The 17,419-nt window shown below is 35.2% G+C and overlaps 1 protein-coding gene across 1 annotated transcript in view; it reads left to right on the top strand.

The window, feature by feature from the left end:
• Positions 1-17,419, top strand: part of kif26ba (kinesin family member 26Ba) — a 383,822-nt gene that overhangs the window by 192,317 nt on the left and 174,086 nt on the right. Inside the window, exon 4 of the mRNA XM_028796933.2 lies at positions 15,153-15,319. Coding sequence (XP_028652766.2) covers positions 15,153-15,319 — 167 coding nt within the window. The remainder of the gene's footprint in view (positions 1-15,152; positions 15,320-17,419) is intronic.

Genomic DNA, 17,419 nt, shown 5'->3' with positions numbered 1-17,419 from the left:
ATTCTACATTCAACATGTCATTCTAGTACACAAGGATTTGTATACATGTATATTTATAATATTTTAACATTTGAAGGGGGCATGGCTTTATCTAAATTAAGAAATATCTGCAAAATAATTATAATGTTATCCATTTGCTTCATTCAATAACCATTTACAGTGTGCTTAAGAGTGAGTTTACATTAAAAAAAATTAATCTGGCTTCTGTTTTTAGCTTGAGATGTGCACTCATGAGATTTTCAGCAGACCCAGGTTTCTTCACAAGTTTGGATCAGTGATCAAAGAAAGCTATCCACCTTGACAAGCAGGGAGAAGCACAACATTTTATTAATGCGACTACATAAAAAGAAACCATTATTGATTTTTTACCTAAAATGCACATTCACCGCCACACGGGAGTCATTTTCCTTGGTTTCTTTTCTGTGGTTCAGTGGTTGAATGCTTTTGATTTCTAAGTCTGAAATTCTATAAAGAAGGGTATAAGTGTGGAGTAGCCTTCCAGAGAGAAAGTGTAGCCTTGGCACTTCAATGAAAGAAAAGATCTTTGATCAGGTTATCACCATGCCTTTTAATTACCTGGATGTTACCAAAAGAAAATACATATTAACAAGTGCTACACCTGCAAATTTGTTTTTTTTTATATCTTTTTTATAGTTTATATGATGATTTTCTTCTTATGTGAAACGTTAAAATATTGCAAATTAGTTATATCTATATATTTATTATATCTATATTTTTGCTAATCATGAAGTAGTATGGCATCTTGAAAGGATTTTATTTCAATACCAAATCATAGTTCAATGTGTTAGAGAAGTGTTTGAAGACTACCTTGTTTAGTGAAGTTCTGTCTAACTAGTTTTTTGTAATCTACACATCATTAATAGCTTGTATTTTGTTCTGAGCTGTTCACTTGAGATGATTAATTTTGCAACATTTTCCTGTAACACTTATTCCAAACTGTCCCCCCTGTTCATTCGAATATGTTGACTTCTTTTGTAAGTTGCTCTGGAAAAAAGAATCTGCTAAGCCCATAAATGGAAATGGAAAGAACAAAGTTCTTCTGGTCTAAGGTTTGATGCAGGTAATTCCAACCATATTTTCCCAAACCCATTCAATCCAAATATATCCCATGGAGAGGAGACTATTTATATCGGGTATTTGGGTGGCAGAGTTGTTGGCAGTGTTGCTTCACCTGGCTTGGATGTGCAACATGGTTATTTTCTATATGAAGCTCATACCGTCTCCATGTATCTGTTTGATTTTTTTCTAGAGCTGCATTTTCTTCCAAATCCCAAAGAAGTATGAATATGTTTGGCACGTATAAATTGTGTATGTGTGCGCATCAGAATTAACTGGCAACACATCTTTTTGTTTGGCTGCTCACATCATCATCATCAACAACTCTTTAGTATTTGGTATGGGATTGGTAAAAGCAGTGTTAATGTTTGTGATATACCATCTTTTGGAATGACAACTGCAATGCATTTTATTACTAAAAATGTTTGTGACAGATGCATGGCAACTGGACAAACACACAGGCACATATCCTTTTATTAAGGTAGATGCTATGATAGCACCGTAATTGGTGTTGCCATCTCAAGGTACTTAAACTCATGAATATCCTTTATTTGTGAATTTCCCCTTGGGATTAATAAAGTATCTATCTATCTATCTATCTATCTATCTATCTATCTATCTATCTATCTATCTATCTATCTATCTATCTATCTATCTACATGTTTACCTGTGTTCATGAAGGTTCCTTCCACAATCAGTTCCAGTTAACCGGCAACACATTTTTTGGTTGGCTGCTGATGTCTATTAAATGCTGCCAGGATAAATGGCTCAAAAAATTCATAAATGAGTGTATGTTGTTAATGTCATTCTTCTGTGATGTAAAATATAACCATGTGCTAATGATTTGTGAAAGTCAGTCATTTATTCAGTAACAGTCTTAAGGGGCTTGCCCAAACTACAAAGCTTTACAGTGTAAAGACCAGAGGTATGACCTGAGCTTTAACAAACAAAATGATTCATTAGCTAGAAAAGGTGACTATAAAAATGAATATCACATAATTGAAGCTAAGTTTGTTAATTATAAGGTAGTGCATTTTTAAATCTGTGGGTAATTATTTTTTTAAACAGCAAGTTCAAAAAGTGAGAAAGAGATGAAAAATTTGCCTGATAAGCTATTGTCAATTAGCAGATCATTTAAGGTAATTGGTTGTGTACCTGCAAATACCACAGCGCTGCCTAATTTACATGACCAGAGGTGACTGAAGAGACAGAAGGTCCTGGCAGTTGAACCCCTCATTATAAGGCTGTGCTAATGTCAAAGTAGCAAACGAATGTCTTCTTTTATTTGTGTCCAACAGATGGCAAATGCTTTTCAGGTTTCCACCATTTTAATTGGCAACATGGCAGAGGTGGGTGTCTCCTCTCAGATGATCTCATTAGAAAGAGCCCAAATGGCTGTTTTCCCTGGCTTTTATTGATAATGAGCTGTGTTTTCATTTTTTGTTTAGCTTTTCAACCTGATCTGTTTCTTAACTGCTTCAAGCTTTTGATTTTATTTCAGTTGGTTGCTATAAACTGATTTCAAATATGAGTGGCACTAATTAGAATTGATTTTTTAAAGAGAATAATTGTTCAGGCAGGCTGTGGGGAAATTAACATTTTGGTGTGTTTATTGGTAGAATATTTGTCTGTGGATCTAAAAGGAATTTGTATAAACTCTCTTGAAGCCTTTGGAAGTAGGAATAGCTTTTCCAAAAAATGTTTTTTTTTTCTATTTTTTATAAACTTTCATTATCTCTTTAGTATTAACACCGCTGCGTGATTCCTGTCAATGGCAAAGTTACATAAGCATATTTCACCCTAGAACAAATGTTGGTTCTGCTTTGCATTACACATTTTATCAAGACAACTAGCTGTGCTATCTGTCTAAGAAATCAACGTATACCTCAGTGTTAATGTTGGCAGTGCGCCATGCAATGCTTATGTCTCTGTTTTATGCCATTTGGTTTGGGATTGGTAAAAGCAGTGTTAATGTTTGTGATGCACCATCTGTTGGAATGGCAACTGCAATGCATTTTATTACTGAAAATGTTTGTGATGTGCCCTGTTTTGGAATGACAGATGCATAGCAACTGGACAAACACACAGACAGGCCCACAGACACTTATCCTTTTGTTAAGGTAGATGATGTGATGGCACCGTAATTGGTGTTGCCATCTCAAGGTACTTAAACTCATAAATATCCTTTGTTTGCTGTTTACTTGAGTACCTGTGTTCATGAAGGTTCCTTCCAGAATCGGTTCCATTTGCCCCTTTTTGACCGATTCTGGGTGACTTTGGATTTGTGAGTAATTGCACTATGGAGTTAATTGAATTTACTTCCTTCTTGCATTGTGGACATTGCTGTTGGGATAGGTTCTGGTTCTCTGTGACCCTGACCATAAATGCCAGGATTGAGAAAGTTAATTATCCAAAATGTGATTCCCTATCACTGTCTAATTTCCTGTACCTAAAACCAATACTTTTAAATTGTTTCTCTTTCAATTGTATTTAATTTCCCTCTTAGAATTCTGACTGGACTTGTCAAAGCCTCCATGCTATAGTTAGACCTACTGTTTTATTTCAACAACATCACCACACCATACTTCACCTTTCTCAGTCAGTTATCTTGAATTCTTAGTTACACTTGGGCTTTTGTCTGAATCAATTTTAATATTCATAGTTGTTCTTTCAATGTTGTCCACTGCTGACATTCTTCCTCTGTAATTCTCCAATATTCTTTTGCCTTCATCCAATAAACATTTCTGTAATGTTTCACTGCATAACCTCTAATTTTATTATTGCTTTTACATAATTACATCAGCTCTCATTTTACTCATGTAATATACCATTTTCAACCTTCCGAGATTTATGTTTTCTGCTGAGATTGACTAAGGTTTCCTGATTTTCGACTAAGTGGGTTTGAGAATGTCATGACATGTCATTTTCTTTCTTTCCCACAATAGAAATTCCTTCTCAGCATTTACTGTATTACCATCCATTATTTCTTTTCTGTCTTTGTTGTTGTTTTTGTTCTTTTTTTTTCAAATTCCATACATCACTACCATCTTTTTTAATCAGTTGAGTGCTCATAATCCATTCCATTCTTTTGCCACTTTTCTTTAGACTCCTTGAGCTATTCTACACCATCTAAAAATGTGCCACAAATTTTTTTCTCATTACATTCTGTCCTCTGAAATGGTGCGCTTTTTTGCTAGTCTCCACTCTTACATTGTTAAATGTGTAGGTAACATGGTTCCCACATTAAGTCAGTTTCTTAATTTTTTATGGTTTTGTCAGCTTTTGTTGTCAAACTACATATAATATTTCATGTAAATAATATTTTACTTGCATGCTGCTATCTTCAATATTCTTTTATTAAATTTCTCTCAAATTCTCCCACACTTTTTTTATTGTATTTGCCCTCTTCAGACATTCTCAGGCTTGCACTTTGTTTTGATCCATTCACTTAAAGGCTACTGTCTCTTGATAAACTGTATAACCTTGCCTTTTTAACGCTGTTTTTATAAAAGTATCTTAACATACATGTAGCCTTCCTTCCTTTCCTTATTTATTGCCAAGTCTATCGCTATTGCAGAAATCTTCAAGGAATTTATTTATTTAGTTTATTCTGATAAAGGGTGATTTTTCCTCTTTTATATATTCCACTCATCATTACATTTTTGCTGTTCTTTATCATGTTGATCCCCACATACAATATATCCTAGTTCTGCATATCTTATTTATGATTATTTTCATGGCAGTGCTACAATGTACATCATCACTTGAACCAATATCATCTCTGCCAACATTTTCATCACTTTCCTTCATTTGTAAAATGCTATTTTTCACTATACAGTGGAATCTCAGTCACAAACGTCTCGGACCACGTACAAATCGGGTTACGACCAAAAAGTTCGGCAAACTTTTGCATCTGTTCACGACCACACACTCGGGTGACGAACAAGCCAGTTTCCCTTCCGGTGCGTACGCGCCAATGATTACTGCACGTGTTCAGTCTCTCCCTGTGCATTCCCTGTGCAGCGAGTGAGCGAAAGAGAGAGAGAGAGAGAGAGAGTGAGAGCACGAGCGAGAGAGAGAGAGAGAGAGAGAGAGAGAGTGACAGCGCGAGCGAGCGAGCGAGCGAGAGAGAGAGAGAGAGAGCGAGAGAGAGAGCGAGAGAGAGAGAGGGCGAGTGAGAGAGCCCAAGCAGAAGAAGTAAGTAAACATTTAGTTTACTATTACACTGTGCATTCTATGGTATAATTAACTATTTTTGTGCTTAAAAATCTTTAAAGAAAATATATTTACATACAACTTGTACGGTCCAGAACGGATTAATTGTATTTACATACAATCCTACGGGAGAAATTACTTCGGGTCCACTGTATATTCTTTTCCATTGTCTGTCAATTTTTCTTATCTGTGTACTGTTTCTGTACAGAATCCTTAAAATTTTTGCAGCTTGTTTCCCCTACTGTACATTCCATTTTTTGGTTATTACTTCGAATTGCCCAACAGTATGCACTCACACTTACACAAATTCAGATTTGATTCTTATGTTTCAAAAAGGTTAATATCTGTGTCATTATTCTCTAAGTTCTTGTGATTATTGTACTAACAGTTTTACCATATGATTATTGCTACCTGGTGTTGCTATTCTTTTAATATTATGCCATTTCTTTATTCGCCAAAACATAAAATATCGGATGAGAGGTTGATTACTTGTCTTACCTACCTCTAAACTGAGATAAGTTTAATCTTTACATTAAATTTTATCATAATCTTTATGTCTTTATATCCATTTATTTTCTACCTAGGAGTAATAAATTGTGGTACATACATCTTCTATTTTGCTAGGAGGTTATTGTGTCTCCTAAAAGATATGTTTTATATGCCTTTTCATTTGTAATCCTGATGTATTACACTTGTACCTGGTAAAGTAAGGTTATCTCGTCATTCGCATGCGTCTTTGGAGTTAATGCTATTATTTCTGTTCTCATTGGTATTTCAGTTTCCCTTTACTCAGTAGTGACTCTTGAAATCCCTCCAGTTCATCTGTCTTCATTATCCCCCAATTTTTTAAAAAAGCATTAAAGGTAAAATCTTCACATCCTGGTGCTTTTCCTTTTCCACATGTTTCACTGCCATGTCCTTGTTTCACACATTTTTTTTTTATTGTTTTCAATTTCATTTAGCTTTTATAACATCTACTAAACTTTTCAACTTGTCTTTGCTATTTCTCTTAACTTTATATACAGTAATGCTCTATGCTATTACTCCTCAGTATAAAATTTGGTTCATAACTTTCTCAGACTTTACACCCCCCAACCCCCCCAACCACACAGCATAAGTAAATTGGCTTAGGTGGGTTTGTAAATTTGATGAGATGAGATTTTTCCTTTGATATTGCTGAGTCTTTCTACATTTTTTTCCTGTTTTTTTCTTTTGCTTCCAGAAATATCTTGAGCAATTCTCCCTTTCTTTCAGTTCTCATACTCTATTCTTGAATTTCAGCTTTATTCCCCCTATTTCTTCATCAACACAGCAACTTCTTTTTTGTATTATTCATTTCTTCATCTTCTTTAAACCCACATTTTTTTAACATGGGTCAGTCAGACACATGAAGAACTTGCTGCAGGAAGCGTTTAAGAGCACCCTTCCTGTAAGCAGCTTTATCAGTTAAAAATCAAGACGTTTATTTTTATGTTGTTTTGTTTTTGGATGTCATTTTTAGTAAGAATAAAAGTCTTAGCCAAGTGGAAATGATAACATGATAGCCTCTGTGCCTCTACATCTCAAAGGTTTGGTAACAAGAAGTAACAGATATTTATTAGATAGAGGTGATTGTTTCAACTCCTCCCTTAAAACAATATTTATTAGCATGCTCACATTACTATCTTTTTTATTGATAACATAAAATATGCATAGCGACAGAAGTCGTGCGAGTACTCTGAGGCTAGAACATGAAATACATGTTTATTGTCAGTCTCAATTAGTTTTTATTTTATATAGCTTCAGTAACACTGTACAGTACATCTTCAAAGGGCATTTACAAAACTGGCAAGATTACCAGATAGTAAAACTCTTAAAAGCAAATGAGCACAATAAAAATCACAGGAGCCATGGCACATTGAAAAATTGGAATGCAGGAAGAACAATTCCAAAATGCAAGATGGAAGAGGTCGGCTTCAGTCTTGGTTTAATGTTACAACTGACGGAGCTTTATGAACAAGCTTAGTTTGGGTGTAGAGGATGAAGCAAACAACTCAGTAGACTGGAGAACTGAATAACTTTTAAAATGTTTCTCGTGGGTATGAAAATTTAATAACATGTTGAGAAAACTGAATACTTAGTCATTTATGTTATGGCAATGTAGATATACAGTATGTATCCCCATTAATTTATATGCAGATAATTTGTATACATTCAAATAATATTTAAATTATAAAAGATTCTATGCTCAATTATTAGTTGACAAACTTGTTACAAACATAAGAGATTATATCACAAAGGCTCACCCAGAGCTAAAGTTATACAATATCCTGCTGTGTTTATAGTTCAGTAAATATCATAAATGAGTATTTCTAATTTTATTTTACAGATTGCTGAGATACTTGAAATGCATTTTCTCAATTAAAAAAAATAAGTGAGATGAAATGAGTCTAAGGGTGGCACTGTGACGCAGTGGGTAGCGCTGCTGCCTCGCAGTTGGGAGACCTGGGGACCTGGGTTCGCTTCCCGGGTCCTCCCTGCGTGGAGTTTGCATGTTCTCCCCGTGTCTGTGTGGGTTTCCTCCGGGCGCTCCAGTTTCCTCCCACAGTCCAAAGACATACAGGTTAGGTGGATTGGCGATTCTAAATTGGCCCTAGTGTGTGCTTGGTATGTGTCCTGCGGTGGGTTGGCACCCTGCCCGGGATTGTCTCCAGCAGACCCCCGTGACCCTGTGTTCGGATTCAGCGGGTTGGATACTGGATGGATGGATGGAAATGAGTCTATGGTTATTTTTAGTAGATGTAATAGATTTGTACATCTTACCAATAGAAAAATAGATTAAATTGAACCTAGATTAAAAGAGAAGAAAAGTTTAATGAGAAGGATGATAAGGCTACACAGAGGTCAATGCTGCTGCCTAATTCATATGTATAATGTATGTAATGTATGCACATCTGTATCACAGTAGTTAATACCTTAAAACATGAAAAACTAAAATAATATTGTATCAAGACAATATTATATTGTGACATCCATGGTAAATCCCACAAATTGTAATAGTACATATATATATATATATATATATATATATATATATATATATATATATATATATATATATATATATATACATATATCTGTATTACTAAATGACAGTTTAATTTATGGATGGATGGCGGACGCACCGAAGCGCATGCGCACAGCGCCTCGGCACCCCAGAGTCAAACCCAGCGGCTTCCCAGAGTCAGTAGGTGGCGCCCAAACGACACAACCTGTAAACTAAACTTGCTCTAATCCACTGTGCCAGCAGTCAGTGTGGCATATTTGGATCAGATGACGGTAATTCAGTATTAAAAGTAAGTTGCACAGAACAACAAAGACGAGATTGCACAGATAAAAACAATAAACGGAGGCTTCTACAACACGCTTCAAAAACACCAGACACAAAGAAGTCACGGCTCCACAATGAAAGAGCTCAACTAACAGAAATACAAAAACTAGCCTGTATGGATAGACACAATGAACAATGGCGCCCACAACACGCTTCTGCAACAGCAGAGGCAAAGGAGTCACGGCACCGAAAAGAAAGAGCTCAACGATTAGTAAGACAAAAATGAGCCCGTATGGCTACGACCTGTAAACTAAGCCTGAGGTACAGCGTGCACGCCAGGTTGTACAGTATATATGCACAGATGCCAGAGGCAACAGGCAAGTCGTTCACACTACCACTGCTGCCAAAAGCGAGACTGCATGGATAAAAACAATACACGAAGGCGCCTACAACGCGTTTCTGAAACACGCCTCATGACTAGCAGAATCGTATGTCAACGTCGCCGCCATACTGTGAGTGGCACAGCTGTGGAATGAAGTGGATGCACCCACCCCCCATGATTTTTCATCCCTCCAAATAACGGAGGGAACAGAAAGTGATTGCCATTCTTGGATTTACGATTCTTTCGAGAATCGCGGGATTACTGGTATTGTAAAAAGAAACACCTTAAGACATTGCAAAGGGTTGGGGCAGCCACCCGTATAATTTTTCCTGGCTGCAAAACTGTTGCAAAATCATAGACATGTTGTCACAATCGAGTCCAAAACAGAACTGATTCATTATACACAAGATGGCAGCTTTAAAGGCCAGTAGAGGAAGTGATGTCATCAGGACCAGAACCGAAAGTGACGTCGTTGGCTACCCCAGAGCCAGGCGGGGTTTCCCTAGAATGGTCTGCAAAAGATCGAGAAGGAGAATTAGTGCACTTCGCCTCCCCCATGTACTCAAGCCCTTTAGTTGTCTCCTAAACACACGTGTGTGACAATATATATATATATATATATATATATATATATATATATATCGAAAGAGAACAGGCGGACCACAATAAAAAGTTGGGACACCACCCTGGGGACCCTGAATAATTGAAATTAAATAATTAGATTAGATTTATTTATTTATTAAACCACATTTAATACAACAGCTGTTGCACCAGAGTACTGTATAAAGAATCATTAAAGTAAACACAATACAAACAATCATATCGAAGCAAATTAATAAAACAACCAATTAAAACCATGCGCCACAAACCCATTATACACAGTGAAAGGTGGAAGAAAGCAACTCTTAAGCAGAGATTTAAAAACCTTGATAGAGGATGAAAACCTCATGTGGAAATTACAAAAATAAATAATAATTAAAAAACAAATAAGTACAAAAAAAAAACAAAACACAGTAACTGTGGAAACATCTTTTCAGATGTGAGTTCCCAACTGAACTGCCTCAAGATGGCAGATGTTCCGGTATAAATTCTTTCTGACAGGAAAAGGCAAGGCCAGGTGGACGGACACTGAAAATGACATTATAGTTATAGCCATCAATCTTCTGGTCTTCAGAGGACGGAAGAGAAATGCCATTACGGTACAGTACCAACCCTTAGAGCAGAGTAGAATTACAATCATCAGAGCCCTTAAGCTACCCACTGTGTGCACGCACATGACATATATACTGTATACGTAGTATATATATATATATATATATATATATATATATATATATATATATATATATATATATATATATATATATAGTAACAGACAATGCAAAAGGCATATACAATGCATTAAATACGGCAAGTGAAGCTGACATAGCAGATCATCAAAAAGGCAAGGAGGAGGAGAAATTGAAAATATTGTCTGGAATTAGGAAATATTCAATACTACATTAACTTTTCTTACAGTTTCTCGATTATAAGATAATGTGCTGTTTACCCTGGCTTAAATATTTAAATTGCCGGATAATCTTGAACCTTGACTACTTTATCTTTATAAAGCTCCAATGCACTGGAAAAACTAGGGTTTAAATATGATGTCCATTCTTAATTGCATAATATATTAGGGTTTTTCTTATCCATTTTTTATTTTGAAAAGGTACACCGTGACATTTCACTTTTATTATTACTTATTGCAAAATGTGTGTTGCATTTACAAGAGACAGGAGCACCCTACTTTGCCATGATTGGCTGCTTTAGTTTTTCCCAAGCTCATTATTTCGATTTCTATGACAGGCTTGGTCTGAGAGGTAATGTAATTATCTGGTAATGCAGGTTTGCACAGAATTCATTTAATGGGTTTTACTCACTCTGCTGCTGCTGTATATGGCAGGTACAGCTGGCATGTAATAACAGAACTCCATGTACCTGAAGATCCCATGTTACAAGGAGCTGTGCAATGTGTTTTCCTATCAGTCAGGTACAGTAATGTTAGCAGGACAACAAAAGGTACATATGCAGAGTTAATAGAGCATCGAGCAGTTCTTACAGGGCACTACCACCATACAGCAAACAGTCAAGTATCTGATTCAACTTATAATTCAATAATTTGCTGGAAATATTTTCCATTTCACTTTAAAGTTTGGCAGGCATGCACCATTAAAGAATGATATTTTTCTGGAGAAAATTTATGCCATCATCATCAAGCATTTTTCAGCCTGTACCTTGGTTATAATTTAAAAAGTAACATTAGATCCAGTCATGCAAAACAATAAAATCAATCAGCTTATTTTCTTCCAGTTTGCAAAGTAAAGCAAACTAAAACATGACTGTAGCAAGTGGCTCGCCATCCTCATCTCCTTCAAGTGCCATAGGAAGAATGATAGTTCACTTATTTGCCCATTTCCACAACTATATACAATTATTTACATTCTTTATTGCAACCTTACACTTTGGCTCTTGACTACCTTATCTTTATTCCTCTTGTTGCACTGAGCATGTAAATGACAAAAGAATTTCTCTCGGGGATAAATAAAGTTCTTATCTTATCTTATCTTATCTTATCTGGCTAAATGTAAAATATTGTCCCTGTTCAAACACAAGTGTATAGCATAAAGTCAAGTGTGTTATATGTCTTTAAAACAGTGTTCAGTTACAAGACTTGTGTAATTGGATGGTCTGTTGAATTTCACTGTATTTTCCCTTGTGTCCTATGAATTTATTGTTTCTTACCTTAGTAGTTTTAAATAATGCATTTGGTAATATTGAATTACGTCAAAGGTGTACTCTCTTTTTTGCCTCTGCCTAAGGCAAAAAGGAATTAATTTAAAACTTTTTTAACTCTTGCAAGCTTACCCTGGTTATTTAAATTCACACATGTGCAACAGAGAACCATTTATCATTGTCCTGCATTTTGTTCATTTCTTTCAACTGAAGTAGTCCTAAACATGGGTGTATGACAGTGAGGCACACTTCATATTTAGTAAGGACATAAAATAGATTCCAGAATGGGTACTCCCATCGTAATTTTAATTACTTTTCCAGAACTTAAAACATACTATTTGGTTACTAATAACTATGCAAACTGACATCTAACAGGGCAGTGTGCTGAGCCCCCATCTGTACTATTTAATCACCTATGACTATGTGACCAGACACTGCTCCATTATTAAATTCGCTGATGACACAACCATCACAGGCCTGATCACAAACAACGATGAGACAGCTTGCAGAGAAGAGGTTTACCTGCTCACTCAATGGAGCCAGGATAGCAATCTGATTCTCAATGGCAGCGAAACCAGGCAGGCCACACTTTCATCTACATTGGGAGGGATGTTGTTGAAATAGTGAGCAGCTTTAAATGACTGAAGTGACTATCATCCCTTAACTGAAGGCGCACAACACATTTCAACTTTTGAAAAAGGCTCATCAGCGTCTCTACTTCCTCAAATGTCTGAGGACAGCTTGGAACTTCTACAGGTGCAGAGTAGAGTCCATCTTCACTAGCCGCATTACATCCTGGTAGGCCTTCCTGGCCCAAGATCATGTAGTACTGTGGCACACAGCTGCCTTCTATTCCTGACATATTCAACATGCTCTGCTTTAGAAAGGAAAACAAGATAGACATTAGATTTAGGGACAGTCTGTACTTACAGATCATAAGGTTGCTGAACAGTCAGCCATAAGAACAAATATTGTAAGATATTTTGTGACTTTCTTTTCTTTTCTCTGAACATTCAGGCTATGTTTGTACACATTTTAAGACATTAAGTAATTTTACAAAAAGGAGAAAATAATTGCCATTTTGTGCAAATATCTCACTTAGACAGTGGTCAGTACGGACCGTGCTTCAACTTCATGACAGCGTAGTTTGTCCAAAATTCCTATCATTTATTATGTGAAGAGGATTTTCCTGTTGTCTGTCCTGGATGCACATCCTTTACATTTCCATTATAGCTCTAGAGTACCTTTGCTGAGTAGGAGGTTTGCAGGTTGCTGAGCCTGAGTCTCAATACAACTTCAAGTCTTGCACCCCTCATTGTGCTACCTGCTGTCCATTGTAATTTGTTGGGATTCTTGAACAGGAGTCTGTAGGCATCATACAGTTTGAAATTAAGCTTTGTAGTAAGAATGTAAGGTAAGTTTATAATAGTTGGAAGCATTTTATTCTGTCATCCAAGATTACTGACATATTAAGTTATTTATTACTTCTTTTTGTAAAGAAGTGCATTCTTTCTTTCAATATTTATTGCATCAGTCTTCACAATGTGTCCTTGAGTTTACAGTTCAGTTTCTTTCTTTCTTTCTTTCTTTCTTTCTTTCTTTCTTTCTTTCTTTCTTTCTTTCTTTCTTTCTTTCTTTCTTTCTTTCTTTCTTTCTTGTTTTGATGAGGCTGAGATTCAAACAATTGAAATTGTTAAGTTGCTGCAATATCCACTGTCCCACTACACCGCCCTGATACATATTTCAGTATATATAAAAAAAAAAAGACTGGTAATGTGAATGTGGTCGCTTGTTTAAGGTTTAATCATTTAAAAATGAAAGCTGATATAGAGTACATAATACAGGCACACAGTTTACTTGGAGGGGTTCCAAACAGTGAAATGTCAGTTGCTGCGCCTGTGTCAAGAAGATTTAAGTAGCTATGATTTATTGATGTAGTTGTAATACTTAATTACTCAGTGCAACGTTACACCAAAACAAAGCACTCTTCTACATTTTCTTTGATTTGTTCTTTTTTTTGAGAGAGTTTGTTTTAGTGAGGTTAAGTGATCATTAAAAAAGAAGAGTTTAATTTTTTTTTACCCACGAGCCTGTTTCATTATACATGAGTTTCTAGACTGAACATAAACATTATTATGTTAATATTAACATTATTAAGTGTGGAAAATGTAAGAAGTGTGTGGATTATCCATTCCACTTCCAGCTGGAACACCTGTTTTTTAGTCAGGAATACAGTATGTATTGGTATCAAAAATGCAAAACACCGTGGGAGTATCATTCTGTGGCTGGAATTTACATGCACATATAAAAACAACATATGTACAGATCACAAGGGCATTTCATGAATACTAATAGACCTAACAGCATCTTTATACTATATGCAGAAACCTGACAGACATTATGAATATGTGAAACAGATTTGTACTTCAAACAGCACAATTCAATTTTCAAGTTGTGATGTGGAAATGATAACACTTTCCACATTATGATTATTGAAAGACTCGCAAAAATGTATCTGTTTTAGTTACTTATAGAGCTGTTTTTAAAAAGAATTATTAAGAAAAATCACTATTAATACATCAATAAATCTATTTTAGATACACGTTGTCTCTGTCTTTCTCTTTGACTTTATTACAATTGTCCCTCCAACTCCATGTATGTCTTTATAGTGGCTGCCAGTTGGACATACAAAAGTTTGGTAACCTCTGCCTTTAACCACAATGCTCTGCTTATTTAAATTTAAACGTTTATGTTCTGTTTCTATATTTAATCTCCTTCCAACAGTTGTTATTCAGTCTATTGAATACATATTAAAAATAACATTTACAAATTAAATTTGGAGACACTTCAGAAAAAACTAGAAAAAAATAGCATTGCGATAATAGTCATTAATCTTTATGATATAAGAAATGCAAATTACAAAGATGGGAGAGTTGGCCTGGATTATCAGAATTGTAACTTTGCCTTTTGACAAGGACTGTTAATTGGGAGGACTTTTCTTGTCCTCCATTATTGACTGGCCATATTTTTTTATCAGCTGAAAGTTATGTTTGTGTATCTTCAAATACATAATACCAAAAATATTGCCTTAATCTTCATTAATCAGTTGCCTAGATATATGTGTTTATGTAATAAATGTTAAATGGTTATGTACTTATCTGTGCCTTTAATATATTTAAAAATCTGAGTTACCAGTGTGAACTTGATTTCAGTGAACAATACCCTACAGGGATAAAGTGAGGTAAAGTAATTGAATTAATCAGAGGAAGAACAAAAAACAGTTCAATAATAACAAATATAATAAAATACATTAGTCGTCCTCTTATGAACTTCACTTAATAATCTGCATTATCCTTTCAAAACTATTTCTCATTTGTTTGTCGTGTTTTCTTTCAGATTTCTCAGCTTATGACCGAGAGTTGCAGAGAGGGTTTGACTGAAGCTGTTCTGAATCGCTACAATGCAGACAGGCCATCCTTATACAGCTTTGCAGGATCCCAGAATACCTATGTGTCCAGTGTTCCATCTAGCGGGACCTCAGCTGCAGCCTCTTTCTTTGCCAGGTATAGAAGAGTTTCTTCTTCTTATTCCATCATGCATGTATGAAGCATCTTCTCTAAGATTCTGTAGATTGTCAGGCATTGGGAGATATAAGTGGCCAAATGAAGCAGAATGGGGTAGAGCATTTTTAAGTGAACATCTCAAGATGGGTTAGTATTTTATCTGAATGTTGAGTTTCCAACCCAGCGATTCCCTCAACAAATAAATTACACAGTGAAATGTAGGTCATGGTAGAAAAGACTTGGATGGAAGAAAGCTACTGGATCTGCAATAAAGTGTTTTCTTTAATATTATACTGTAATGAAAATTCTGTCAGAATGGAATTCCCTTAGGTTTGTACTCTGTGTGACAGTGCTGCTGTAATTTACTGTACAGCTTTAAGGAGCCCTTCTGACCTACTTAAAGAAAGAAAAAGATGTCAAAGTGCTGTACCTGCAACTTGTCTATACTGCTTTGACAAAAAATAAAATCAACACATATAAATATTCCCTCCTTAACAGTGGCATAAATTACTCATCATTCAACATCCAATAAAACACATATTTTGTTCACTGATTATGGGCTTTGTGCTCCAAATTTCACATCATTCCAGACATTTGCGAGTTCCAGATTAGGTGTGAAATTCAACAAAATCTTGCCAGGACTTTTACTTGTTTACTACAGGCAATTAATTTATTTTGCCTCTTTTACTTGTGTATTGTTGCTGCGACAGTGTGAGTTTTCTCCACTTGTTAAACTAACAGGCTTAGTTGGTATTTTACGTGTTTCTGTTGTAATTTGTCTGGAACATACAGGTGATTATTTGGGTGTCTTCTGCAAAAGGTAGATCCTTCTTAGAATTGGGAAGAAACACGGTGTGCTTGCTTTTGATGCTGAAATCAGCTATCCCCAGATGTTTTACTAGTTTTCTGAAGTAAAGGGATGCTTCCCCATTGAACGTTATTCTAATGTAGAAATGAACTGTGGCTAGAATGAATGGTTTAAAACATCACTTTTCTAATATATTTTTACTTCAATGAACCAGATATTTTCTTCAAGAATGTAAGTCTGTGTATAATGACTAAGGTTAGATGTTTCTATATTTACTTGTGTGAAATGTATATCTTAAATTGTTTGTTGGCTCATGTTAGGACCATGTCTTTGACACCAAAATGTAAGCCCTCAAAGAACTGTCTTCCTATGTTCATTGTAGACAATGTAATTAGATAGAAAGATAGATAGACAGACAGACAGATACTTTATTAATCCCAAGGGGAAATTCACATACTCCAGCAACAGCATACTGATACAAAAAAACAATATTAAATTAAAGAGTAATAAAAATGTAGGTAAAAACAGACAATAACTTTGAATAATTCATAGTGGTCTCCTTTTTGTTATTTCCTAATGAAGAGAATGCACCCTGGAATTGGTTATACATGGATGTTTCCACCTGATGAATCTTCTAAATTATCTTCTAAATCCTCTCAAATAGTTATAATATTATATTATGCATAATTTGAGAATTGTTTGTATTAGTCTTTCCCAAATCAATCAGGATATGAAAGACTATACGAGAAGTAAATAAGGCTTCCATTGTGAAAGTCATTTGGTTTTTCTTGTGGAATGGATAACACAGTTGTCAAGATAGACAAACTTATAGAATTCTAATGATCAGAGGTGGGAAGAGTAGCCAAAAATTGTACTCAAGTAAGAGTAGCGTTACTTCAAAATAATATTACTCAAGTAGAAGTAAAAAGTAGTTTGCCAAAAACTTACTCAAGTAAGAGTAAAAAAGTACTTGGTGAAAAGACTACTCAAATACTGAGTAACTGTTTGAACATAATAAATTATTTATTATTTAGAAATATTGCAATAAGACAGACAAAAATATAAAATAATGTGCAAATTCTGCTATTTCCAAACAATAAAATAAAAAAAATGAGTAAAAATAAATCACATCTTTACAAAATAAAGATGCACAAATAACACAAAGTTCCAAATTTCAGTTTTTCACAACAAAGCTTTTGAAGCCGATACCTACAGTAGGTCACATGTATGTTTGAACAGTGCAAACTACTTACAGTGACGAAATATCCTGTACACTGACAGTATAATACTGC

Source organism: Erpetoichthys calabaricus, chromosome 3, assembly GCF_900747795.2.
Source record: "Erpetoichthys calabaricus chromosome 3, fErpCal1.3, whole genome shotgun sequence".
NCBI classification, from domain to species: Eukaryota; Metazoa; Chordata; class Cladistia; order Polypteriformes; family Polypteridae; genus Erpetoichthys; species Erpetoichthys calabaricus.
This window is presented reverse-complemented; position numbering and strand designations above follow the sequence as displayed.